Genomic DNA, 27,830 nt, shown 5'->3' on the forward strand with positions numbered 1-27,830 from the left:
TTTTTCTTTCTAAAAATACATTTTCATTGATTTCATAGAGAGAGAGGAAGTGAGAGATAGAAACATTGATGTGAGAGAGAAACATCAACCAGCTGCCTCCTGCACAACCCCCACTAGGGATTGAGCCCAAAACCTGGACATGTGCCCTGACCAGAAATCAAACTGGGACTTCTCAGTCCGTGGGACAACGCACACTCCACTGAGCCACACCAGCCAAGCTTGTTTTCTCTTTTTAATTTGGGAATACGACTATTTGTAAAAGTAAGTATGCAGCAAATAATGGTAATAAATTATGATCACAGTCTGTTGACTTAGAATAAAAGAAGGCCAGAATAATATGTTGCTCATTTTAGGCACTTAATTTGTGGAATTTTTCGACAAGATGAATTAAACAACTCCTGAAAACTGAAAAATAATTTCTGCTTCTATAGTTTTCACACTTGCATGGTCCAGGTCAGAAGGAGGTAGCTTGGAGGGGGCTTTATGTAGCCCTCTCACTACCATCACCAGCCTTGATTCAAAACTACCCCAAACACCCAAACAGAATGCAACTGAAGTAGAACACCGTGTATCCTAGTCAAACTTGGCTCCAAAACAGGTCCCCCAGGCTGCTTCTCCAACAGATGCTGTCTCAAAGCTTTTCCTATCTTGACAATCTAAGGACAACACTGATCTTAATATCGTTGTGTTTATATCCTCACAATATCCACCATTCTGCCTTCTAAAGATGTTGTGTCATAGTCTGGACAAAAGAGCATGAAGGTGGGGAGCCCACATGCACAAAAAGAAAACATAAAAACAAGCCATTTTGCACAAGAGACTCATTTGTGTAAAAGTACTAGACCAGTGACCTGCTTTGTGATCTTAATTGAGAGACAAAATTTTTCTGGGCCTCAATTTCTCCACCTGTAGCATGAGGAACTCGAAGAGGCTGATCTCAGAAGTCCTTTGCAATGCTCAGAGCCTCTGATTCCTGGTTTCATCAAATATCTGAATCTGGATCGCTTGGCAACAGCTGCTACTGATCCTGTAGGCCTGGGTCTCTTTTTATCTTTAACCATTTTTCTGGAGGTGAGAACCCCTTACAGAGCAGGCTAATTGTAGAGAATGGGGCCTAGATGCTACCTTCGGTGGAGTCCCCTGGCCCCATGATCCCAGCACCACTGAATGAAAAGCCGTCTGGAGTGGAGACAGCCTGCAGAGCCAACACCCAGGGGGAGAAGCGGGGTGGTTATAAGAAGCAAACCACTTAGGCTTATCTCAAGTCTCACGTCCTTCCCTTACTCATGCTCACAGAACAAAGGTAAATATTTCCAAAGGACAGTTCTTGGCTCTGGCTCGCGCTCTCTCTCTGTCTCTGTCTCTCTCTGTCTGTCTGTCTCTCTCTCTCTCTCTCTTCTCACAAAAGGGACTTTTCTGGAGAAGGGAAAGGGAGTGTAAAACAAAGAAGCAAACAAAGGACTTGGAACAGTCTAGGGGGGACTCCCACTAGTGCTGAGAAATACCGGTTCTTGATCAGCCACAGCTCAGCTTCCCCTGCAGGTGTGCGGCCACATGGCGCCTGAGCAGAGGCTGCCAGAGCACCTGGGCCCTGGCTGAGCCCCCGGGGACGAGGCACCGTCCGAGGTCCTGGTGGGGAGGAGCTCCCCTCTGACTTAGCCCACAGGAAAGCAAGCCTTGGGGTCAGCAAGCTGCCAGCCCCCATAAGTAGATCTAATTATGACCGCTTACTTCAAAAAGAGGATTTAACTCAAAGCAGACTTAGCAGGGCAGTTTCCAAAGGGCAGCAAGAATCCAAAGCTTGACCTTTGAGAAAATCCTTAAGGCTTCACTGCCCAGGAATGCTGCAGGCCAGTCACAGCGGACGCCTCTGATCGAAGAGAAATTTAGAGATGCCAACTTGGGTTGCCAGAGTCCTGAGGGGTGTCTAATTGAACACAACAAGTATGTCAGGATGTGCCTACAGTGACATACGCACGGTGGCAATCAGGGGACTCTCTGGGAAAAAATATTGACAGTAAAAAATGCACAACACTGCCCTGGCTGGTTTGGCTCAGCAGTTAAAGCATCGGCCTGCGGTCCAGAGAGACCCGGGTTCGGTTCCCGCTAAGGGCACGTACCTTGGTTGCAGTTTGTCCCCGGCCCTGGTTGGTCGTGCGGATGGCAGCCACTCGATGTGTCCCTTTCACAACGATGTTTCTCTCTCTCTCTCTCTCTCTTCCTCTCTCTCTCCCCCACTCTATCTGAACAAAAAATGGAAAAATGTCTTCGGGTGAGGATAAAAAAAAAAAATGTACAACACTAAGGTATAACATGTCAAGTCAAAAAATACTTTCAAAATCTTCAAATGGTTTGATATTTAAGTGAGAGTCAAAGGTCTTTAGTGTGACATATCCCAGTTGTGCTGATCAAAGTATCAAAAGCATCTTCAGATAATTTTTTAAAATTTTACTCTGATTTTAAAAACCTCCTACACAACCCTTTGCTTAGGAGATACGGTTATTGTAGTTGCTTTAGTAAAAGCAACTCCCAAAAAGGGATTGGAATTTTCATCTTGAGTTAGTTGATCAACATGAGGTCAGTAAATAAACACATCTGGGATAGGCCCATTGTATAACGGATGAAAAGTACTGTTTGAACTACAAAGCTCTCCATCTCGTGTTATCATTTCAGTTACTCTCACAGAACAAATTAGGAAAACAAAAAAAGAGAGAGAAAGAAAGAGCCTGGATAAGTACAGTCTCTCCATCCACACACTTTGTTTAAACCAGAAACTCTGGTAAACAAATTGGTACTGCTTCAGACTCTGAACTGGGGTGTGACGTTGTGGAAAAGGCAGATATATCTGGTTCTGAATGAAATAATTTACAAAGTGATCAGAAAATATTTAATCCACACAGATGTGTTTGAGATGATTTGATTTCAGAACTTTAAAAATGTCAACAGCAAACAAATTGCTACTCTTTTACCTGGCCACATTCCTGCACAGGACGTGGGACCAGGGGTCTGTCGTAGATACATATAATTTGTGCTGTCGTTAGAACCTTGTTCGCAGTATCTGTTCTCTAGGTTGGAAAGTACACAGAGAGTGGGGGGTGGAGTTTATTCTTACTGTTTGGCTACCAAAAATGACAAATTAGTTAGACCGTCTACTCGAGCAAACACGAAGCGAGTATACCTGTGCGTACGGAAGCAGAAGACAGGCTTAAAAATCCATCAGTTGGGGATATTGTACAGCCATGGTTCCCTTTCCCATTTCCCCTCCCCAAGGAATGTGCCAAGTCCAATCATAAGTAAACATTACCAGTCATTCTTTAAAAAAATGTAACACAAACCTGTTCTATTTCATGGTTTTATTTCCTCTCTTATTGTGAGAGCTTTTTCTGGTAAGTTAAGTAATCTGGGAAAACCAGGTCTCTTTGTTACTAAGTAGATAATAAAGCTGAGATGGGGAAAAGTTGTTCTTGAGTGGCTCTCGATTTGCAGGTCCTGTCCACGGAAGCAGACACGCTCAGTAACTGCAAACACCAGGACTCATGTCACTGGTTTCAAAGACTGTGAAATTCACAGATGTAACTATTCAGCTACAGGAGGGAAAAGGAGAGAATAAGCTAAAAAGAAGATGGTTTTAAAGGAAACCTGGGTTTGTCCCTCTGGAGTCTGCTTCAAGTGTGGTCTGAGAAAAAAAACTACCTGATAAGCAAGGTTCAACACACTGAGTTTGTGTTTCGTTTTACTTTTTATTTTTTCACATTGTTTTTATTTCTTTTTTCTTTCCTTTTTCTTTTTTATCCTCACCCAAGGATATTTTTCCATTTTTGTTCAGATAGAGTGGGAGGGAGAAAGAGAGAGAGGAACATCGACCTGAAAGGGACACATCGAGTGGCTGGCACCCACAGGACCCCTACCAGGGCGGGGGACAAATCGCAACCAAGGTATGTGCCCTTGGCCAGAATCAAATCTGTGACTCCCTGGTCCGCAGGCTGACACTGTAACCGCTGAGCCAAACCAGCCAGGGCTTTTCACATTGTTTTCAGTGTCTACAACCCTTAGAAAGTTAAGCAGGCAGTTCTAGTCATTAAGTAATTTATACATAACCAATTATTAAGATTCTCTCTACTGATATTAAGAATGAATAGAATTCATTTTAAATTGCTGAGCTTAAAAAGTTGCCTACCTCAAGAAGTGTATTTCAATCCCAAAGAGAACAAGTAGATTACTTCAAATAGGAGGCAATTAGGAGAGAGGCTTTTCAAACGTAGGTACTGATTGATCAAGTTCAACTATTATCTTCCTGGGTTGGTTTTCAGCTTTCTACTTTATGGCTCTCAACATCCCAGTGGGAATGTGGAGTCCTACTTACACGCACCCTCAAACATGTTCACATGAATAGTTCAGGTGAAAGGCTCTCTCACTCTCTATGGTCAGAAACCATTCAGAAATGGGAATTAGACCCGACACCTGTCTGTGGCATCACTGGGCAGAGTCTGGTCCCTGGCAAGAGGGACAGAGGGCTGCAGGCGCCCTGCTGTGGCTGGTGCGTGTGCACATTACCTCTCCCGCTCCTGCTCCAGCAGGTTGGTGAAGTCGTCGCTCTTGTTCATGTAGTCAGTGTGCTTGTGCTTCTCGTTCTCTAACTCGTACACCGTGCGCCGGTGACACCTCTCCGCCAGCAACAGTTGCTCTAGCATGCGCCGGTAGGTTTCTTTCTGTTTTTCCTCCAGTCTGTCCAGCTGAGTAAGCAAACATGGGATAGAGCTGAATATTTTCCTTCCTTTGTATATGACTCTAAAAGATCTGTTTACAATGGCCTCGTAATTTATTACCTGAAGGGGAGAACATAGTGTCTGGTAGTCTCGGCTATTTCTCTCATTCCATCGTTTTCCCTAGGCCGCTTGGCTTTGCAAACTACTCAGTGCGAAGGCTGCTGGAACTTCTGGCCTTGGCCCTGAACATGCGTATGGTTCCTAAACTCCCAGGAGAACAAACTCTGTCACTGCTTTCAAGAGATGGCACAAAACCCTTTCATCAGAAGGAAAGCGGATAACATCCCTCCTGATCTCAGAAAAAATAAGAGCTCAGCAGGTACGTGTGCCAAACTTCTCCCCTGGCAGGTGATTGTCGTCATCATAATCTCTTTTCAAGGTCTGCAGTTCAGTGCATTTCTAGGGAAAATATACAAAAGACCTATCACCCTCTTTTTTCAGAGATGATCAATATAGGGAGGATTTCAGAACTTGTAGAGAGCACGTATCTCAGACTACAAAAGGTCTTATCAAATAGTATTACAGGGCTTTGCACTGTTTCTCTGGCCGGGCTATTAGATCTTAAGGAGTCATGCCTTAACCATCTTTGTAGTCCCTAGTTCCCAGCACAGTGCCTGGAACAAAGTGTTCAGTAAATGTTTCTTAAATTGCATCAGATGTTACACTATTGATAGTTCCTTATCTTACTCTCCTCTTCAAAATCCAGTACAGGGTTTCTCAACCTCAGCACTGCTGATATTTTAGGCCAAATAATTCTTCATTTTGAGGGGTTGTCCTGTGCACTGGAGGATGCTTAGCAGCATCCCTAGCCTCTACCCCCACGATGTCAGTCGTACCACTACTAGCTGTGACAAAACTATTCCCAGACATTGCCAAATGCTCCCTAGTGGGAAAAATTGCTGACCCTCCCCTAGTGGAAAACCAATGCTCTAAATATGTTGAAGCAGACATATTTAAAATTCATTCTCATTCCCACAACCAACTCCCTAAAACCCAAGGGGGGGAGCTCCACAGGGCATCGGCATCAGAGACATTCCCGCTGGGTTTTTCATTTTCTGTCTTTCAGTCACAAGAAGGAGCCAAGGTTTCCTCGACAACTTGAGAATGGACCATTTCTGGGGCCCCAATTAAAAGACATACTGTCCCCATAATCCTCGGTGTCTTCTGCTTAGGTCTCCTAAAAGCAAGAGACCTGACAGACTGGTGAAGAAGCCCAGGTTCACTGGTCACTGATAATATCTGAGATCATCAGGAATTGGCAAATTGTACTTTTCTGGGTTCTGGTAAATTTCTGTCCTCTTAAAGGGATGGTCTATAAAAGAGATTTTCTCATAGTTTCATATTATAACATATTCTCCCCAAGAACGCTCCCATTCTTCTACAAATGTGATTTTCACCATATTTTCTAGAATTTGTCAAGCATTGCTGAAACATCCTCTTCCTCCTCCTTCTCATCAGAAGCACAGAAGGAGCGACTCTTCCTCCATTTTTATCCTTTCTCATAAAGTAGGACTCTCCATGCTTCTGAAAGAGCAGCTCTGTCCACTTCTTCATACCCTGCCCCACGCCTCACTCAGGAAGGACGGGTGACTTATCTGATGGTTGTATTTGGGGTAGGGAACTAGAAATGAGCAGCTCAACCTTTCATTTTATTCTTTCCTTTACGTGCCACAAGATGACATGTGTTCTGTAGGCCCAACTCTCTCTCAAGTGGTTTCTCCAAAGTCTAGGAGGGAGAGTATAGAAAGCCTGGTGAGGTCATTTATTTCTTTATGCCAATTATAAAGCTAAATATTTGAAGTCATCTGTCAGACTTTTGCAGTTACCCCTCAATTCATTCAAGGAACTCCGGGGGGAGGGGGAGAGCTTTATTAATTTGATAGTTGAATGAAATGTCCAGGTAGATAGTCATTCTAGGAGCATCCAGAGAAAAAAACAGCACATACTGATATTAAGTGTTCTGGGGCAGCCTGGTCAGGAGGTGGGCCTTAGCCTTAATGCGTTCCATCCATGTGGGTCTCTGCAGCAGCTACAGTCCCGTGGCCAGGCGCTGGAGTATTCCTGGGGTTTCCATGGGCCATCTTCCCCTCACCTACGCAGCTCAGTTTGACCCCCAGCACTGATTACATAACCAGTGAGTTCTATTGAGTAGCCTTAGCTAGGCCTAATTTGGCATGGATATTTGAGTGAGCAGCAGTTGTTTGGCTTGAGATATAGCATGGCTTCTAGGAACTCTTAAGAGCTAGACTCTCTGTTTATGGTCCCAGGAGGCTAATGGAACAGTGATGTGCTGGGATTTTTGCTTTTTGAAGTTGGAAGCAGGACTCCTGCCCCTGGGTAATGGGAACTTGATTGTTAAGCTCGAAGGGTTCAGAGACCAAAAATCTGTAGATGGTGGGAGATAAATCTTTTCCCTTTCTAGCATTCTATTTCTCTCACAGAGCAGGACTTCACCATTTTGGCAGTATTCGGAACAGTAGCTTCTGTCCTTTTCTCTTCCTCCTCACTCACTCCTTCCCAAGGGAAGAATCACTCTTTAGTTTGCTGAGTTGAGTAGAGAAAGGAACCAAGAATCATGCCCAGCCTGGCCAATTCCAAAAGGACAACCCGCAGGGTGGGTGTTTCCTGTTCTGCTCTTCCATCCATGAGGCCGGCTGGGTTAGGGCAGAAGCTCCTTTCTCTGTGTACTGTCCGTAAAATGCAGTGCACTAGGGGCAGCGGATCTGGGTGAGTGAGTGTGCTCTGCAGGCCTCTCTCTCCTTTGAGGGGTCATCCCAAGCTCTAACTTGGGAGAAAAGAATTAGGAAGCTCAAATGATACCATTTATCCAAACTGAGTTTTTCAATCCAGGTGATTATAATAACATAAAACTGATCTTTTGATCTCACTATGACTTTTACTCCTCAAATCTCGCCAAGTTTGGAACTAATTAAGGGTATAAGCAATTACCACCCCCAGATCCAAGCAAATACCAATGGTTATATGTTGAGTACCTGGCATGTATCAGACATGATATTAAGAGCTTTACAGGCATTGCTTCATTTAATCCTCACAACAATTTTATTATATGTGCCCTGTTGTTTCTCCCACCTGACAGATAAGGCTGAAGGAGCCTTAAGGAGCTGAAGTGACATGACCAAGGTCACACGCAGCAAGTAACCATGGATCTCAAACGTGAAAGTGGAACCAGCCTGTTGACTGCACCCTATCATGTAAGCATCTCCTGACATTTTAGGAAAAGATGAGAACAGAGCTTCAGTTTATCCTTTGTTGCAGAAAACAGAAAATTAGAAGACCATCAATTTGTTGTGAATACTGTCCAAAGCAGATCTTGTCTGAGATCTGTCACACTGCGCTGCGCAAAGACTTGACTAAATGAAAAGTTAAATTATAATAAATTGCTTCAGACTTTAGATTTCTGTGTTTTCTTTCATTTATGATACTAATTTCACATATATGAATTTTTTACATGAATTCTGAATAGTCAATATGGTTAGATCTGTCAACTGATTCCTTAAGTCAGCATCAAATTTCTAAAATGTGAGAGTATTTTTAATATGTAGCATCATAGGTAATTAATAATAATAGTCAATAGATTCTAATACAATCTGATATAAAAAATGATTAAATGTAGCCCTATTAGATTTCACTTTATCTTAGAGATAAATGCCTTGAGCATTTCATTGAGATTTTGCCTTCATCATTGTATTTTAGTTACTCACATGAGATCACTTTAATTATCACAGATTTGATAAGATATGATACCAAAGCATAGCGGCTTTATACTCATAAATACCAATAATAAAATCACTGTAATTTTAGGTTACCAACTGATAACAATCCTAACAACTCAATGCTAAAACCAATAAGCACTTCAAATTTTACACACATCACCTCTTAGTAAAATGAAAGAATAACACACTGTAAGAGCATGTATCTATCACAATCAGAAGAGAAAGATATTTCGGGCTTTATGTATATTCGAGAAAATGCTTCTAAAATTCTTATCATCAAAATAGATTCATAGTTATTCATGAACTATTTCATTACAGTTTAATTCTATGTTAGTGTATCATAAAAAACGTTGCCTTTGAAAGAAACTGTGAAAGCCTGGAAAATGGAAGGATGTGAAGCTGTCACTCTGAGGTTCCCTTCTGAGGGGGTTATTGGGGTCATAGTTTTACCTCTGAAATTGGTTTCTCATAGACATCTTCTCCTATGGATTTCTCCTGTGCTAGGATGGCGTCTCGGTGCAGGACCCGCAGCACTTTCTCCGGCTCCGCAGACCCGTAATGAGCCTCCAGGACCTCAGGCTTGGTTTTCTCCGTCTTCAGCATGTGGATCACATCTTCTCTGGCCTGTGGTGGAAAGTGCAGCAAAGTCAGATGGTTGGCAACATAAATCACATGCCGGCCTCACAAAATCAGCACAGAGCTTATTGAATACATCCCCCACCTCTTCAGGGCGATTGGCAAATTCACTGGGTCTTCTGTTCTTATTTTTCACCGAAAGCAGATTGGCAAGCAGATACTCTGCTTCAGGTTGCTAGGAAGCAGACAGGCAGCGAAGGATCTGTGCTAATATTAACTATAGAAAAATGGCTTTTTCTTACTAGCAATGATTCTAAGAGGGGATAGGACCGATCCTGGGAGACGTTCAGCGCAGACAGCGTCAATGACAATTTAAAGTTTTCTATTTGTGCTTAGTGTAGTATTCAAATCTGGTTTAAAATAAAACCTTGCTCTTCCCATTCTAGCTATAACTCCATGTGTAATTAACGAAAACAGCCTGTACTAGTGATTTCCTGTTTCCCATCAAGTGATTTATTTTGCACAGAAACATATGGCTGGGAATTCACATGTTGCTGGACTGGGCTTTTCAAACTAATGTATTCACAATGAAGGTGAAATTTAACCCCTTTAATATACAGACTGCAAATCAGATGAGTCAGGTTGGTGGGGTCAGAGCTGTTCTTTTGTTTGTTTTTTAGCAAAACTTCAGCATCTTGTTGAAGCTCTTGAGAAAACCACATAATTATAGGTTTCATATCATATTGATTATGGTCCCCTTCACATACTGCAAATACATCTGGATGTACTTTCTACTGGTTAGTTGTGATTATCTCTCTAGTTATAATGAAGCAGACATTTGCTAAATGTACTCCTATCTGGTCATATACTGGTTTTTCCAGTAATGGTAATGGGTACAAAGTATCCTGACTTCATTTTAACTTACACTAAGGAATAAACTAGTTGGCAACAGAGTTCAGGCTATGACAATGAACAGAGTTTCTCATAGTTATGCTAACTATGGATTTGAAATCAGGGGAGCTAACTAGTTACCCCTGAGATAAAGTCAGTCTTTCTTGAGTTTTGTCACTTTTATTACTAACTCGTAGTCTCCAAAATAATCTATTTCCAGATGGCTAAAGACTAATTTATTACAGAAACGTCAATGGACTGGAATTTGCAGATTTTCCCATGTTGTTTCTGTCACATATAATGTGCTCATTTCCAGACAAAAATGGAAAATGTTAATTTTGAAGAACCTAGTGGTTTGGAATTAGTGAGAAAGTTAGAGTCAGAAATAGTTCAGCAGCAAGTCAATGTGTCTCCACGTGGGGAGAAGGAACATGAACGCAGACTCGGTGTCGGACGAGGCTGCACAGTGTCTTTGTGCAAGTTAGAAAAGGTGCCAGGAGACACAGCCCAGAGTCGGAGAGCCGCTTGCCTCATGAGCAGAGTGGGCTGTATTTCAGTCCCTATTTATTCCCCCTGCTGGGCACCTTTGTGCAAGGCATAGCTCCATGTCTATACATGGTGCCCTGTGCTGAGGGAGCCGAAGGTATGTGGATTGTTATTGGTCTTCAGGCAGGAAGTGCTCCCTATGTTTATCACACAGGTAAATATATATATAGCATCTTCAAAAAAAATGGTTCTCAAACCTGACTGCATTAGAATCACTTGGGAAACTTTAAAAAATTCCAACACAGTCCGCCCAGTATGGCTCAGTGGTTGAGTGTTGACCCATGCACCAAGAGGTCACAGGTTTGATTCCTGGTCAGGGCACATGCCCAGGTTGTGGGCCCAATGCCCAGTGGGGGGCATGCAGGAGGTGGTCAATCAATGTTCTCTCTCATTGATATTTCTATCTCTCTCTCCCTCTCCCTTCCTCTCTCTCTAAAAATCAACAAAGAAAAAAAAATGTCTTTTAAATAAATAAATAAAAAATTTCAATGCGTCCTGGCCAGTTTGGCTCAGGGGTGAGAGCGTCGACCCGCAGACCAGAGACTCTCAAGTTGGATTCCAGTCAAGGGCACGTACCTTGGTTGCACGCTTGATCCCCAGGACTGCACATGGGGAGGCAACCAGTCAATGTGTTTTGCTCACATCAATGTCTCTCTCTCTTTCTCTCTCTCTCTCTCTCTCCCTCCCTCCCCCTTATTTCCACTGTCTCTAAAAAACTATCAATGGAAAAAATATCTTAAGGTGAGGATTAACAAACAAAAAATGTACAAATTGGCAGTTACAAAATAGTCATGGGGATGTGAAGTACAGCACAGGGTATATAATCAATAATATGGTAATAAATATGTATGCTGTAGGATGGGTAGTAGACCTATTGGGGGATCACTTCGTAAGTTATATAAATGTCTAACCGGTATGCTGTACACCTGAAACTAATATAAAATTGAACATCAACTGCAATTGAAAATTTTTTTAACTCTTTAATATCAGATGAAGTAAAGGTTGTATTCTAAAGCTCATTTCACATTTTAATATGTGAAATACAAAGATTTGTAGGGCAGACATAGAATGTACTGTCTTTTGCGTAATAAATTGAGATGCTGATTCATTATGAAATGTAAATATTTCAAGTCATCTGCTCCCCTGCTCTCTGAAACAGATTATAGTAGGTGTTTAAGAAAGGAACAGAGTAAAAACAGAACTCAAAATCTTCAGGAAAAAAATGATTACTGAAGCTTATAAAATAAGACTCGATCATATACTGGGATAATTTAGAAAAAAAATGGAAAGACCAAAAGAAAATGGCTTAGAAGATAGGCACGAAAATATTGTATCAAGACTAGGACTGTTTTAATTCTCTCTCTCTCTCCCTCTCTCCCTCTCCTTTCTCTCTCCCCCCCTCCTCTCTCTCTCTCTTTTTTCTCTCCTTCCCTCCCTCTTTTGCTTATATGTATTTTCTAAATTTTCTATAGTGATCATATAATTAATTTTATAAGGAGAAACAAAGTTATATTTTATAAAGAAAGGAGAAATATTTTATCATTCCTATATCATATAAATGAAACAAAGACAAATAATGTAATAGAAAGTTCTCTGTGAGATACCAAATGCTGAGAAAGCTGCCTTCAGTCTGGTTATAGACAAGTCTATGACAGTGTCTCTGGGGTTTAGCACAAAGAAGGTTGTAAAACCAAAATTCCTCGAATGACTACTCTATACTCTGTTTTTGATATTGTCTTGATTCCTTATATAATTATGTCAAACATATCAGTGAAGCCACAGATACAACAGTCATTGAGCTGGGTGAGTGTACTAAAAACAGAGAGGTGTAAAGATCATAGGTTTTCCCACCTAATATTTATTCTGATTAGTCACATTCTGAGTAGACAGCTGAAGAAACCACAGCAGAACGGTTTCCATATGGCATTTCCATAAATAACATCTCTGAAAAAATGTGTATCTCTAATTGTGGATTGAGGTAATCAGAGAGAGGCTCTCAAATGTAAATAAAATAATCTTGAGTGCATAAATGTACTGCTAGTTAGCATAAACTTACATGATCTGAGCATGGAGGAAATTAAATAAAGCTATCAGGCAAATAAAAATTTGAATTAACATGGAAATAAAATTCACAGCATGGAATAATAGAGTGAGCTCAGCTTTGAAGAAACTCAGAATTTGTTTCCAGTCCCAGCTGTGCTGTGTGATTTATACAAGTTGTTAACATTGTTTTGGCCTAATTTTATTGTCTGTGAAATAGGATTATAATAACTTTCTTATACAATTGCTGTTAGGGTGAAATCAGATATCAATATATAAAATACTTAATTTAGAACTTGGCACACAGTAGGTGCCAAGTCAATAGTAACAATTTAGTTTCTATTAGGTCTCTATCATTAAATGTCTTTTGGCTGCATGGGGAGAAAAGAAATGTTATAAGATATATTTTTCCCTAACAAAATAGAATGTTTAAGGTTAAAATAGTTTAATAGTGTAGACTTTTCACCATTTGCCCTTATCATTTTTTCAAAGAGGAATTTTTAAATCAGAACACCCTCTTTCCGAAAGTTATTTACTCTCCCTGACTCGTTTCCTTGTCCATAATGTCAGGACACCAACCCCTCTATATTACAGGACAATCCAAAGCTCTAACAAGATAATGTAAACAATGATCTTTTAAAACTGCAAAGTCGCAGCTATTTCAGTTTAAAAGTTAAAGCTATTGCCGGGCCACTGTGGCTCAGTGGATTGATTCCAGGTTCGATCCCCAGTCAGGGCACATGCCTGGGTTGCTCAATCCTCAGTAGGGGGCGGGCAGGAGGCAGCTGATCTGATGTTTCTCTCCCACATTGATGTTTCTATCTCTCTATCCCTTCCTCTCTCTATATAAAAATCAATAAAAACATACATTTTAAGAAAATAAAATAACGCTGGCCAGTGTAGCTCCGCTGTTAGAGTGTCAGCCCACAGATCACAGGATCGCAGGTTTGAATCCCAGTCAAGGGCACGTGCCTGGGTTGCAGGTTTGATCCCTGGCCCCACTGGGGTCATGCAGGAGGCAACCAATCAATGTGTCTCTCACATTGTCGTTTCTCTCTCTCATTGTTTCTCTCTCTCTTTCTCTTCTTCTTTCCTTTCCACTCTGTCTAAAGGGCAATGGAAAAATATCCTCGGGTGAGGAATTTTTAAAAATTAAATAAATAAAATAAAATAAAAGTTAAAGGTATTCAGTTTACAAATATGTAAATATTGTTGGTATTTATCTTCTTGACCAACTCTTCCCATTCTATTTGAAGAAAACAGCTCTTTCTTTTCAACTGATATGAAACACCTACCTATTTCTTCTCTTCCTGAAAATGTGCTTGTACTTGAACTGTATAGTGATGTGTTACGGCTACATACACTTCACATTTCATTCTTAGTTTAATAGCAGTAGATACCAATTACCAAAGAAAAAGATGCTATGGGGATGTAACACTGTGCATTTTATGTTTATAACCACACTATCATAAACTTCTAAAAGCTTTTTAATTGCTATAATAATAATAAGGAAAGGAAAACAAGTGTTGCTATAAATTAATATCATAAACCAATCATTAATATTGTGGCACCTACTTAATCAATACATTAATGCCCTGGCCACTTTGGCTCAGCAGTTAGAGCATCGGCCCATGGACCAAAGAGTCTTGAATCCAGTTAAGGGCATATGCTTGGGTGGCAGTTTGGTCCCCTGCTCTGGTTAGAGTTGAAGCAACCAATCAATGTGTCTCTCTCACATCAATGTTTTTTTTTCTCTCCCTCCCACTCTATCTGAAGATAAATGGAAAACTATCCTCAGGTGAGGATTTAAAAAAAAAAAAATCAATGTGTTAATAAAGATGACTATGTGGACTTCTGGTCAAGATGGTGGTGTAGGTAAATATGGTACTCAAATCCTCCCACAACCACATCAAAATTACAATGAAACTACAGAACTATCTGAAATCTGGTGGAATGAGAGTCCTACACTAGGGAATTAAAGAAGCCTCATTTAGAATGGTAAGAGGGGTGGAGACATGGAACAGACTTGTCTTACACCCACATGTGGTAAATAAAGATAGGGAGGGATATTTCAGTTGCAGAGGTCCCCTCTGAAGAGTAAGAGGTCCCAGCCCCACACCAGGCTTCCCAGCCCAGGGTTCCAGTGCCAGGACTAGAAGTTCCAATAGCATTTGGTCATAAGAACCAATGAGCAGCCTTGGCCATGTAGCTCAGTTGGTTAGAGCATTGTCCTGATATGCCAAGCTCGCGAGTTTTATTCCTGGTCAGGGCACACAGAAGAATCAACCAATAAATGCATCAGTAAGTAGAACAACAAATCAATGTTTTTCTCTCTCTCTCTCTCTGTCTCTAAAAAGAAAATCAATAAATTTAAAAAAACAAACAAACAAACAAACAGCAGGGATATGGCTGAGTGAGATGGAGGGCTACTGAAGTCCCAGGCAGTTTCTCTTAAAGGGCCTGCACACAGATTTACTTGGACTTACTCCCTCTGAGCTCCAGCACTAGGGCAGCAGCTTGAAAGGAACCAAGGACATACAGGAAGGAACTGAATTGTCTGGTATCAGGGCAAGAGCTCAGGATGGCAGGCAGCTTTCTGCCAGATACTGCTAGCAGAGGCCACTGCCCCTTTTCTGAGACTCACCCCCTACACAGAGTCAGCAGGCAGTGCCATATCTGAGTCTCCATCAACCCTCACACTGTTCGCCCCACCTTGGTAATTCCCTGAGATCCCACCCAACATGTAGGCCCACGCAAGCCATTTCCAATGGCTTTCCCATATAAATGGCCTCTCTTGCCTCATGTCTCAGACTTTCTTAAAATATCTCAAACAATTAGCATCTGGCCTGAGTACACCACATACCTCTTGCTAAGTGGACCCAGGCCTGGTCCTAATGGCAGCTGGTCTTGGTTCATAGCTTGGACTTTTCTGGGCACCTTCAAGCCCAGCACAAGTAGCAGCCATCTATAGATTGCTCTGCAGCTTGTGCTGGGTGGCTTCAAAGTCAGTGCACCCAGTGGACAGCTTCAGACCATGTCAGATTACAACCCTACCACATCCACAAGTGACATTCTCAAAGGGAAGGTTCTGTGAACACTGAAGCCCCACTGAAGAAAGTTCTGCTCTATAGGGTTAGCTCCTGCACAGCAGCTCCTCCATTATGCCCTCCTGTGATGCAAAAAGCAATCAAGTCTGGACTAAAACAGGACAGTGCACACAACCCACACAGGGCGGGGAGGTATACCTGGAGCACCCAGCTTGAGTGACTGGGAAGGCTGCATCACTAGGCCCTTCAGGATGCCTACTGCACAAGACCACTCTACCAAGTCCAGGAGACATAGCAACTCTACCTAATACATTGAAACAAATGTAGGGAAACAGCCAAAATGCAGAGACAAAAAAACAGGTCCCAAATGAAAAAAAATAGGAGAAGTCTCAGGGGGTGGGGGCCGGGCAATAAAGTGGAAGCAAGCAAACTACCAAATATTGAGTTCAAAACAGTGGTTGTAAGAATGCTCAAGAAGCTTAATGAGAATTTCAACCGGATAAAAATAGGACATAGAAACCATAAAAAAGAAGCAGTCAGAAATAAAGAATACACTAACTGAAATGAAGAACAAGTTATAGGGAATCAACAGGAGAGTAGATGAAGCTGAGAATCAAAACAGCAAAAAATAATCAATCAGAACAGCAAAAACAAAAAAAAAAATCCAAAAAAATGAAGATAGTGTAGAAAACATCTGGGGCAACTTCAAGCATACCAACATTCACATCATGGGGGTGCCAAAAGGTGAAACAAGAGAGCAAGAAATTGAAAATCTATTTGAAAAATAGTGACAGAAAACTTCCCTAACCTGATGAAGGAAATAGATATACAAGTCCAGGAAGCACAGAGTCCCAAACAAGATAAACTCAAAGAGGCCCACACCAAGACATATCATAGTTAAAATGCAAAAGGTTAAAGACAAAGAGAGCATTTTTTTAAATCCTCACCCAAGGACATTTTTCCATTCTTGCTCAGACAGAGTGGGAGGGAGAGAGAGGAAGAGAGAGACAGAGAGAGAAACATCAACGTGAAAGGAACACATTGAATGGCTGCCTCCCACACAACTCCAACCGATCCAGGTACAAACTGCAACCGAGGTACGTGCCCTGAGCGGGAACTGAACCTGGATCTCTCTGGACTATAGGCCGACACTCTAATTGCTGAGCCAAAGTGGCCAGGGCGACAAACAGAGCATTTTAAAAGTAGCAAGAGAAAAGCAATTAGTAACGTACAAGGGAGCTCCCATAAGACTGTCAGCTGATATTTAAACAGAAATATTCAATGTGAGGAAATGCAAGGACCTCTCCCCAGCAAAGCTGTCATTTAGAAAGACATATAAAGAGCTTCCCATGCTCGGCTGCTCTGGCTCAGTGGTTGAGTGTCGACCCATGAACCAAGAGGTCACCTGTTCAATTCTAGGTCAGGGCATGTGCCCAAGTTGTGGGCCCAATCCCCAGTGGGGGGCATGCAGGAGGCAGCCAATCGATGTTCTCTCTCACCAATGTTTCTATCTCCCTCTCCCTCTCCCTTCCTTTCTCTCTAATATCAATAAAGAAAACATAATATTTTAAAAAAGAACTTCCTAGACCAGAAAAAGCTAAAGGAGTTTATCACCACCAAACTAGTATTTCATGAAATGTTAAAGGGTCTTCTTTAAGAAGAAAAAAATAAGGTAAAAAATATGAACAATAAAATGGCAATTAATATATATTTATCAACAATTGAAACTAAAACTAAAATAAAATAAATGAACAAGTAGACAGAAACAGACTCATAGATACATAGAACATTTTTACCGAATGGGAGGGAGATTGGGGGATGAGTGGAAAAGGTGAAGAAATTAAGAAGTGCAAATTGTTACAGATTAGTCATGGGGATGTAAAGTACAGCATAGGGAAAGTGGTCAGTGATGTTCTGATAGCTATATATGGTGTCAGATGGGTGCAGGATTTATCAGGATGATCACTTGAAGAGTTGTATGGCTGGTGTGTACACCTGAAACTAATATAATATTGTATGTCAACTGTAATTGAAAAATAAAAAATGGTTTTAAAAAATGATGACTATGTGATCACAACAAATTTTTACGCTACTTTAAACAAATTTTTACGCTACTTTTTACGCTACTTTTCAGCCCTGGCCACTGGCTCAGCGGTTAGAGTGTCGGCCTGCGGTCCAGAGAGATCTGGGTTTGGTTCCCACTAGGGGCACGTACCTCGGTTTCAGTTTGTCCCGGTCCTGGTTGGTGACAGCCACTTGATGGGTCCCTTTCATGTCGATGTTTCTCTCTCTCTTTCTCTCTCTCTCTCTCCCTCTCTCTCTCTCTCCTGCTCTATCTGAACAAAAAATGGGAAAATGTCCTCAGGTGAGGATAAAAAACAAACAAACAAAAAACATATGATTCAATCTATGTAAATAAGATCTTACATTTTGGGCACAAAACCACTTTACATATCTACTTTTCTTTTCTAACCTCACCCGAGGATATTTTTCCATTTATCTTCAGATAGAGTGGAAGGGAGGGAGCTGCAACCGATGTACATGCCCTTGACCAGAATCGAACCTGTGACTCTTTGGTCCACAGGCTGACGCTCTAACCACTTAGCAATACCAGCCGGGGCTACATCTCTATTTTTAAAACCTTGTTAATTTTTGTATAAAAGAATTAAAAATATAAGAAAATCCCTGTCCTTGAACATTACTATTTTTTGCACAGAAGCTTTATCAGAAGCAAGTGGTTAAAGATCTAGGATCCTGGGGAACTGCTAAGTAGTCCACCCTATTAAATATATGTAAAGGGCCCTGGCCTGTTTGGCTCAGCGGTTAGAGCGTCAGCCTGCGGTCCAGAGAGACCCGGGTTCGGTTCCCGCTAAGGGCACGTGCCTTGGTTGCAGTTTGTCCCCAGCCCTGGTTGGGTCGTGTGGGTGGCAACCACTCGATGTGTCGCTTTCGTGTCGATGTTTCTCTCTCTCTCTCTCCCACTCACTCTATCTGAACAAAATATCGAAAAATGTCCTCGGGTGAGGATAAAAAAATAAATAAATAAATATATGTAAAGAGACCCAAAGGGAAGAATACTTTAAGAGGACTCTACAAAAGAGAGAGAAGGGGGGGAGGGGTGAAAGAAAGGAGACAATAAAAATGTTCAATTTATTTAGTCCTGATGATGGAAGAGAGCAAATATGAGATAAGGGTAAGGGTGTAGAAACAGACACAGAGGCATTATATCCTTCTTTTCTTTTCTACACGGTTCCTCTTAGTGCCAAGGAGGCATATGGAAGCCAAGAGCAAAGGTGTCTCTGCAGAACTGAAACTGGACCAGGTAGAGCAGAGTTGTCTCAACTGGCTGCATCAGGAGTTGATTCAAACATGTGGGGGCAGCAAAGAGCTATTCTGCAAAGCCCAGGGCCAACAGGTGAGAGCGTGCTTTCTCTTACAAAGCAAGGAAAGGGCATCTGGGGTTTGCTAGGAGTTAGGGATAGAGGGACATGATATGACATAGGACAGGTGGAGGCCACACAGGTGGCATAGTTCCAAAGGGCTAAATCCAATAATTCATTCAATAAATGTTTGTGCATGTTTACTCTGGCAATGCACTGTATTCAGTATTGGAGATATAATTTCACCCTCAGGGATTAAAGTCTATAGGGACAAAGGCGAACAATTGAAAGACATTTACCAATAATGTTGCCTGAGGCTGGAGGACATAAAAGGAGCTAAGAACTTCATTAGAATAACACTTGACTTGAAACTGAGCTAACAGAGGAGGCTTTCTGGAGGAAGTGACCCCAAATCTCACAAGTGTATGAGCCAGGGAAGTAGAGAAGTAGTTAGGGCGAGAGTGTTCTTGGCCAAGAGAAGACTAGGCAAAGGCCAAACAGATTTAGATGCACGGGCTGGGGCAACAGGAGGCTAGAGTGCTGAACACTGGGCAGCTCATGAAAAGCCATGTAAACCAGGCGGGGAGTATGCATTTTATCACGAACAGCAAGAAGCCTTGGCATTTTTAAGCAGCAGGATGGTGATACAGTCAAATTTGTGTAGTGAAAGATCATTCATCTACTGTGTGGAAAATGTAGAAATTCTGCCCTGGCCAGCTTGGCCCAGCAGTTAGAGCGTCGGCCCATGGATCAATGAGTAGTGGGTTCGATTCTGCTCAAGGGCACGTACCGAAGTTGCCATTGGGTCCCTGCCCTGGTTGCTGCCCTGAAGAAGGCAACCAATCAATGTGTCCCTCTCCTTCTCTCCTTATCTCTCCCTCCCTCCCTTCCACTCTATCTGAAGATAAATAGAAAAATATCCTCGGGTGAGGATTAAAAAATAGAAAACGTAGAAATTCTGAATGAGCATGTCTGTTGGTGCAGCCCAGGAACTGCCTTTTCAAATATCTCTACAGGTGGTTCTGACGCACAGCCACACTTAGAAACCACTGCTTTGGGACAGATAAACCAATCACCACCATAAGCACTTAAAACATGTGCTGTGTTAGCTCATGGTGCCGGCAGGGCTGTGTGATTCCAAGAGATTTCCTTGCCCCCGAAGCTTCTCATGTTTTTTCACTGTTTTATTAGTTCCACTGATCCTTCTCCACCAAGGAATCTCAATCCCTTCAGACCAGTAGCCTAAACCTGAGGGTCCTTGGAAACTGTTGGAACTGTTTGCCAATTGGGGCAAATGAAGATGACCCATTGTCCCAGTTTGCCTGGGACTAAGAAGAGTGGGGTCTCCTAAAGTGGAACTTTTGAAAATCAGAACAGTCCCAGGCAAACGGGGACAAACTGGTCATCCTAGGGCCAGTAGACAGACGACCGAATGTCGCTGGTCTAGCAGGGCTTAGTATGCTCAGGAACTGAGTTTCATTGACGGTGTTTCCAAAACTTAGCTTTCTTTAAAGGCAAATGTCATTAATCATGATTACACCTGTTAGCTCTTAACTTCCATATTACTGCCCCAAGCCTCTTAAATCTTTTACTTTCATATTGATGCCCCAAGCCTCTTATAGTTTAACCTTGCCCTACGCCTCTCAATCCAGGAAACCAAAACCCATCACTCCAGTCAGGCGGAACGGAATGATGGAACCACCCAAAACTGCAAACAGTCACTGGACAAGAAAAACAAGTTTCAGGAGACCCCAGCCCCGACCAATCAAGGATGACCGCGACTCCTGGGCTGAACGACCACCCACTCCAGCCCTAAGTTTAAAAATCCTTAGTCTGGACCAGCCGCTTGCTATTTCTCCTTAGAGGTAGCCCGGCAGGTCTCATCCTCAATAAACCTGCACACTTCAGGTTACTCGGCGCCGCCTCGTTCTTACAACACCTGGTGACAATTTAAGTTTTCTAAACTTTAGGGATTTGGGGGGAAAAAAGACAAAATGAGTAGGAAAGGATGCTTAGTTCTTATAGGTTTTCCCACACTTCTAAAATGGGTATGCGTATAACTCTGGGAGGATAGGGTGGAATCAAAATGAGCCTTGGAGCCTTGAGTTAAACGTGGTGCACCGTCCTACTTTAGATTGCTTAAAGACTTGGGGTGGGTAGCCGTTTAAAACTCTTTCTAAACATTAATACAATTTTAATATTCACTTGAATATTTAGGGGAAGAAAACACAAGATTTAAAAAACATTAGCTTGGGATAGATCCTTAGATAATGCCACCATGACCCACAGTGTGGTGTCCACTCAGCTAGGCTGAGAGGGACCATATCCAGGTGGGAAGTTTGAGAAGCTGGCCCTTACCTTAAGATACTGCACACTTCAAACAAGACAATTCCCTGGCAATAGCTGCTGACCTTAAATGGTGGAAGCATTTTGAGAAAAGAATAAATCTATTATTTTCCCGGCTGGTGTGGTTCAGCGGATTGAGCAATGTCCCATGGACTGAGAGGTCCTGGTTCGATTCCTGATTCGATTCCTGGTCAAGGCACACGCCCGGGTTGCGGGCTCAATCCCCAGTGGAGGGCGTGCAGGAGGCAACCAATGTATCTCTCTCACATCGATGTTTCTATCATTGTCTCCCTCTCTCTCTCAAAAATCAACAAAAATATATTTTAAAAAGGAATAAATCTATTTCTATGCTTATAGGAAAACCAAAATGTCACAGTTCCTAAATACTATCATTCCTCTGTATTATTTGGTTAATTACCTAAATATGGTCTTATTGCTGCAGTGAGCCGAGGATTCCTAGGAAAGCCGATCCTGGAGGCCCAATGCATGCCCATTCTGTGAATGCTTCCCAGCTGGGAACCCACTCAATGCTTTGTATCTATTTAAATAAAGTGATTTGTTAGTTTACTCGTCTATTTCTTTATTAGGCTGTGAGCTGCTTTGAGGAGGGGAAGGGGAGACTGTGTCTACAGTGTCTACTCTGCCCACATGATAGGCACACAGTAAATATTTGTTGAAATGAGGAAAAGTAAAATAAGTGATGTGAAGTCAGAGAAGCATAAACTGGCACTGAAAATCTCAGAACAACCTTAAGTACTTAGCCTTGTTTAAAAGATCTAAACAATTACATTTTAACTTCTACTCTTTCATCTAACATTCTTGTCTACAATTTAGGAGTCACTTTGTTCTTCTTAAGTTTATTCCAAAAGAAAATATGTAAACTGAGTAAGGAAAAATAGTACATTCCAGAATGTTGCAACAGGAAGTAGAATATCTTTAAATCTCAGACAAATTGTACCATTTATCTAAGTTAGGTAAATTGGAAATTATAAATGTATCACAAGAAAAAAATCTGGTGAGGGGGTGGAATCAGGAGAAGTGTGTGTGTGTGGGGGGGGAGAAACATCCGTAACAAAAATAAATTAATAAAAATTGCAAAAAGAAAAAAGAAGCTATGTAATTTATGACAGTATTAGCTCTCTTTTTTTTTATTCTCACCTGAGGACATTTTTGCATGTATCTTCAGATAGAGCAGGAGGGGGAAAGGGAAGAAGAGAGAGAGAGGAACATCAATGTGAGAGAGACACATCGAGTGGCTGCCACCCACAAGACCCCAACCAGGGCCAGGGACAAACTGCAACTGAGGTACATGCTCTTAGCGGGAACTGAACCCAGGACTCTCTGGTCCACGGGCTGACCCTCTAACTGCTGAGCCAAACCAGCCAGGGCAACAGTATTAGCTCTTAATATAGAAATTAAACCCATTTTTTCTCCTGAATTTTATTTTATTTTTAAAATGTTTTTATTGATGTTTTAGAGCGAGAGAAAGGAAGACGGAGAGAGAGAGAGAAACATTGATGAGAGAGAGAAGCATCAACATCAGTCGGTTGTCTCCTGCACACCCTCTACCAGAGATCAAGGCCACAATCTAGGCATGTACCCTGGCTGAGAATTGAACCAACAACTTCTTGGTGAATGGGAGGATGCTGAACCACTGAGCCACACTGGTGGACTCTCCTGAATTTCAGAAAGCAAAGTTTACATGATTAGTAACACAACAACATACAAGGAGAAGATTTAGGCGCGGTTAGTTTAAAAATGTCTTTTGGGCCCTGGCCAGTTTGGCTCAGCAGTTGGAATGTTGGTCCATGGACCAATGAGTCATGGGCTCGATTCCGGTCAAGGGCTCGTGTCTTGGTTGTGGTTCATCCTCAGCCCTGTTCGGGTCATGCATGAGGCAACCAATCAATGTATCTCTCTCACAGCGATGTTTCTCTCCCTCCCTCCCACTCTATCTGATGATAAATAGAAAAATATCCTCGGGTAAAGATTAAAAAAAAAATTTTTAAGTGTCTTTCAGTTTCTCTGGAGAAATTTCTCTTCACAAATATATAGTCAATAGTGGCCTAATAGTCTCTATACAGCTTTTTCATTAAAGATCCTTTATAAAACTTTACACTGAAGCCCAGTCAGTGTGGCTCAGTGGTTGAGCATTGACCCATGCACCAAGAGATCGCTGGTTTGATTCCCAGTCAGGGCACATGTCCAGGCTGTGGGCCAAATCCCCAGTGGTGGGCATGCAGGAGGTGGCCAATCAATGTTCTCTCTCATCGATGTTTCTATCTCTCTCTCCCTCTCCCTTCCTCTCTAAAATCAAAAAAGAAAAAAAAAATTTTTAATAAATAAATAAATAAAACTTCAGACTGAAAAATCATCTAAAAGAAATCTTTTATTAAAATGTCACAAACAGATGTTATTTTCATGTTAAAACTTGCTTTTATTGTCAACATGATGCTGGAATTTTTAAAAGTAAAATTCCTCAAAATCCTAATGGCGTTTATTACAGAAAAAGAAAAATCCATCCTAAAATGCATATGGAATTTCAAGGGACCTCAAAAAGCTAAAACAATCTTAAAAAAGAACAAAGTTTGAGGTCTCACACTTCTGATTTCAAAACTTATTACAAAGCTACAATAATTAAAACACTATGGTACCAGCACAAATACAGACATATAGACCAGTAGTATAGATTATTGAGCCCACAAATAAATCCTAGCATATATGGTCAAATCATTTTTAATAAGGATGCCTTCAATGAGGAAAGGACAGCCTTTTCAATAAATGATGTTAGGAAAACTGGATATCCACACTCAAAAGAATGAAATGGAATCCTTACCTTAGATCATATACAAAAATGAACTCAAAATGAATCAAAAACATAAATGTAAAAGCTAAAATGCTTAGAAGAAAACATAGGGGGAAAAACATGACACTGGATTTGGCCATGATTTCTTGGATATGACACCAAAAGCACAGACAACAACAACAACAAACAATTGGTAAACTGAACTATATCCAAATTTTAAACTTGTGTGTATCAAAGAACACAATCAACAGAGTGAAAAGGAAACCACAGAATGGGAGAAAATATTTGCAAATCATATCTATATAAAGAACACAGTACCACTCCTCAACAAAAAAGCAACCTAATTAAAAAGTGGGCAAAGGACTTAAATAGACATTTAAGAAGATATACAAATAGCCAACAAGCATATAAAAAGATTCTAAACATCACTAATCATTAGAGAGCTGCAAATCTAAAGCACAGTAAGATACCACTTCATACCCATTAGGATGGCTGTCATCCAAACAACAGAAAATAACTATTGGCAAGGTTGTGGAGAAATCGGAACACTTGTGCACTGCTGGTGAAAAGGTAAAATTGTTTAGCCACTATGGAGAACAGTATGGTGGGTCCTCAAAAAATTTTAAATAGATTATCATATGACTTAAGTAATTCCACTCTGGGTCCATACCCAAAAGAATTGAAAGCAGAGACACTCATGTTCATAGCAGATTTCTCCACATTAGCTAAAAGGTGGAAACAACTCAAGTATCCATTGCCAGATGAATGGATAAACAAAATGTGGTGTATATACACAATGCAATGTTATGTAGCTTTTAAAAAGGGAAGGAAATTCTGACACGCTACAACATGGATGAACCTGGAAGGTAACTACGCTAAGGGAAATAAGCTAGTCACAAAAGGACAATTGCCATATGATTCCACTTATATGAGGTGTTTAGAATGGTTAAAATCATAGAGATAGAAAGTAGAATGGTGGTTTTTATAAGGGTAGGGGAGAAAGGCAGGGAGAATTATTGTTTAATGGGTACAGAATTTCAGATTTGGAGGATGAAAAAATTCTGGAGATGGGTGGTGGTGATGTTGCACAACAAGGAGAATGCATTTTATGTCAATGAACTATGCCCTTAAAAATGGCTAAAATGATCAATCCTATATATATTTTACCACAATTTTAAGAAAATTAAAACTACCTTGTTCACACCCAAGAAAATTTCAATAAGGAAAGAAAATAAAAATCATCCTCAATCCTTCGCCTAGAGAAAAAGAATTCCATGTCATTCTTATAAACTGTAGTCATATTGTTCTTGTGGTTAATTAGCTGAAAATCACAGTCATCCATGGATTCAAACACATTTTCATTACTTATATGGTTTTCTTCATTTTTCTTTTTTACACACATTGGGATATTAATAGTATGACAGCTGCTGTGTCCTGGATTAGAAATTAGATAAGGTCACAGGTTCCCCCATGCAGTGCTGTGATTTTACAGTGTATAATTTCTTAAATTCCAAAAGACTACAACATTTTTGTTCTGTGTTAATAAAGACCTTGGGCAGCACCCTTAATTTGCCCACCCCTATATGTAGTCAAATACAGCAGTCAGAGTCCAGCTTCCTGTGAACCAGCTGAGAAGCTGAATTCCCTAAAACGTGAGAGAAGCCATTGCTAAGGCACAACTAGGTGATTATTTTCTCACTGGGGTTGTTTATCCAGGCCCATAAATTTAATCCCATCAGCATAGACCAGCTAAACAAGATCTAAGACAGACAAAGCATCTGTACCATACACCTCTCTCTGCACAGACATCTCTGAGATGCACAACTCTGCCTCTTAGGTTAAATTTTCTTCACATCCTTACTTTTCCTTATGATTGCCTCCTTTTCATATGCTCTCTACAAGTTATTTTTCAAGCTTGAATGAAATCCTTCAATGTAATCCCGTCTGGAGGATTGACTGGCAGGCTGGCCCTGCCACGGGGCTATTTGCATGCAGAATCCAGGCTCTTCCTGAAAAGAACTCATCCCAAGGGAGGAAGGGCACCATTTTGGTTGAGGGACAATGGAGCAGGGTCAGAGGGGAAGGGTGAGTCTGAGTGCAGCGCAGTGTCTGTCACTCAGACTGCCCTCCAGCCCACCCACCAGACCCATGCTGGAGTCCCAGCATGAGGGACTGCCATAAAAGACTCAAATAATAACTAAAGGAATTGTACATTAGAATTCAAGGCATCGAGCCTCAGTGGTAAAGGCGGAAGGCAGGAAGGGGCAGCCCTCTCTCTATCTTGCATCACACTCTCAGTGTAGACACCAGCCCGAGCAGCCCTCAAGTAGACATCAGCCGGCGTAAACAGAACAGAAAGCACGGTGTTGGCTGTACTTCCAATGGACACTTTCAGGGGCAGCCGTCATTACCACCGTGGGTTGGAGTAGGAAAAAGGGCAAAATGCCAGATGCCAAATGGTAGCCCAGTGAACATATGTGGGTCATCCTCTGAGGACTTCTAGCCTATTCCCACGGAGCAGGTGCGGACAGAGGCAGGAGAGAAAAAAGATAGCTTAGTTTCTTTGGTTTTATTTTTAACCTCTGGCTGGTGAGGGACAAAAAATATGAGTAATACTTTTTTAAAAGAGAAAATATTTCAATCAAACAAGATAAGACTACACCAGAATTGTACATGAGGTTTATTTGACTCACATGACATAGAATTCCTTCATTTGACTCATATAACATTGAGCGTCTTTGGATATTTTGTGTTTTGTTTGTTTGTTTTTTTAATCCTCACCTAAGGATATTTTTCTATTTATTTTCAGATATATAGAGAGAAACATCCACATGAGAGGGACACATCGACTGTTTGCCTTCCCCATGACCCTACCCCAACCAGGGACAGGGATGAACTGCAACCGAGGTACATGCCCTTGACTGGAAACAATCCCGCGACTCATTGGTCCGCAGGCCGATGCTCTGCTGCTGAGCCAAACCGGCCAGGGTTGTTGTGTTTTTTGATGTATTCACTTCAGCCACTGGCCTAAGTGAATTCTGTATTTACAACATACATTTGGCTAACTTAGAACAAGTAAAGTTTAACTTTTTGAATAAAAATACAAGAAAATCTTAGCCATTACTAACCTACAGGGAATGTGATACTAGATATTTACTTTTATAAGTAATCAAGGGTTAGTATTTTAAACACAAAAGCTTTTTATTTTAAGGGTTTGGGAATAAGCACATCCTAAAACAAATTATACAGTTCCTCCCTCTTAAAAATATAATGTTCATAAGTTAATGTCTTTTTGAGAACACATGGTGGTCATCTAAGTATCGATTATTCTGGTGACTAAAGATGTATATTGTTATGTGTTTCATTAACCTACTTGCTTTTCATCTTTCTCTTCATCTCTTCTGATGTAGCTTAGAGCTACATTCTTGCTTATTTTTACCCCTTCTTAGGAGAAGCAATGGTAGACAGAGCACATGCTTGGGAATCTTGAACTAGAAACATGTATCAGCACTACTGCTAGTCTGACCTTGAGCAAGAGAGTTAGCTTCTCTGAACTCAGTTTCCTCATCTGTAAAGGGGGCATAGCAGTAGCTACATTACAGGTTTTCCATGGGCTAATGTATAAAGGTACCAGGCAAATGTTAGTTACCTTGCCCTTTGGGAGTCAAACAAGCAAATTATGGCTCTGCCATTTACTA

At 41.3% G+C, this 27,830-nt stretch overlaps 1 protein-coding gene across 2 annotated transcripts in view; it reads right to left on the minus strand.

Moving 5' to 3' along the window:
• The window catches only part of FILIP1 (filamin A interacting protein 1), a 201,132-nt gene that overhangs the window by 58,886 nt on the left and 114,416 nt on the right, over positions 1-27,830 (minus strand). For both annotated transcript variants that reach the window (XM_036248428.1, XM_036248427.1), the window contains exons 3-4: positions 8,951-9,124; positions 4,555-4,733 (exon numbers count right to left, since the gene is read on the minus strand). In XM_036248428.1, coding sequence (XP_036104321.1) covers positions 4,555-4,733; positions 8,951-9,124 — 353 coding nt within the window. The remainder of the gene's footprint in view (positions 1-4,554; positions 4,734-8,950; positions 9,125-27,830) is intronic.

Source organism: Molossus molossus, unplaced genomic scaffold (assembly GCF_014108415.1).
Source record: "Molossus molossus isolate mMolMol1 unplaced genomic scaffold, mMolMol1.p scaffold_m16_p_8, whole genome shotgun sequence".
NCBI lineage: Eukaryota > Metazoa > Chordata > Mammalia > Chiroptera > Molossidae > Molossus > Molossus molossus.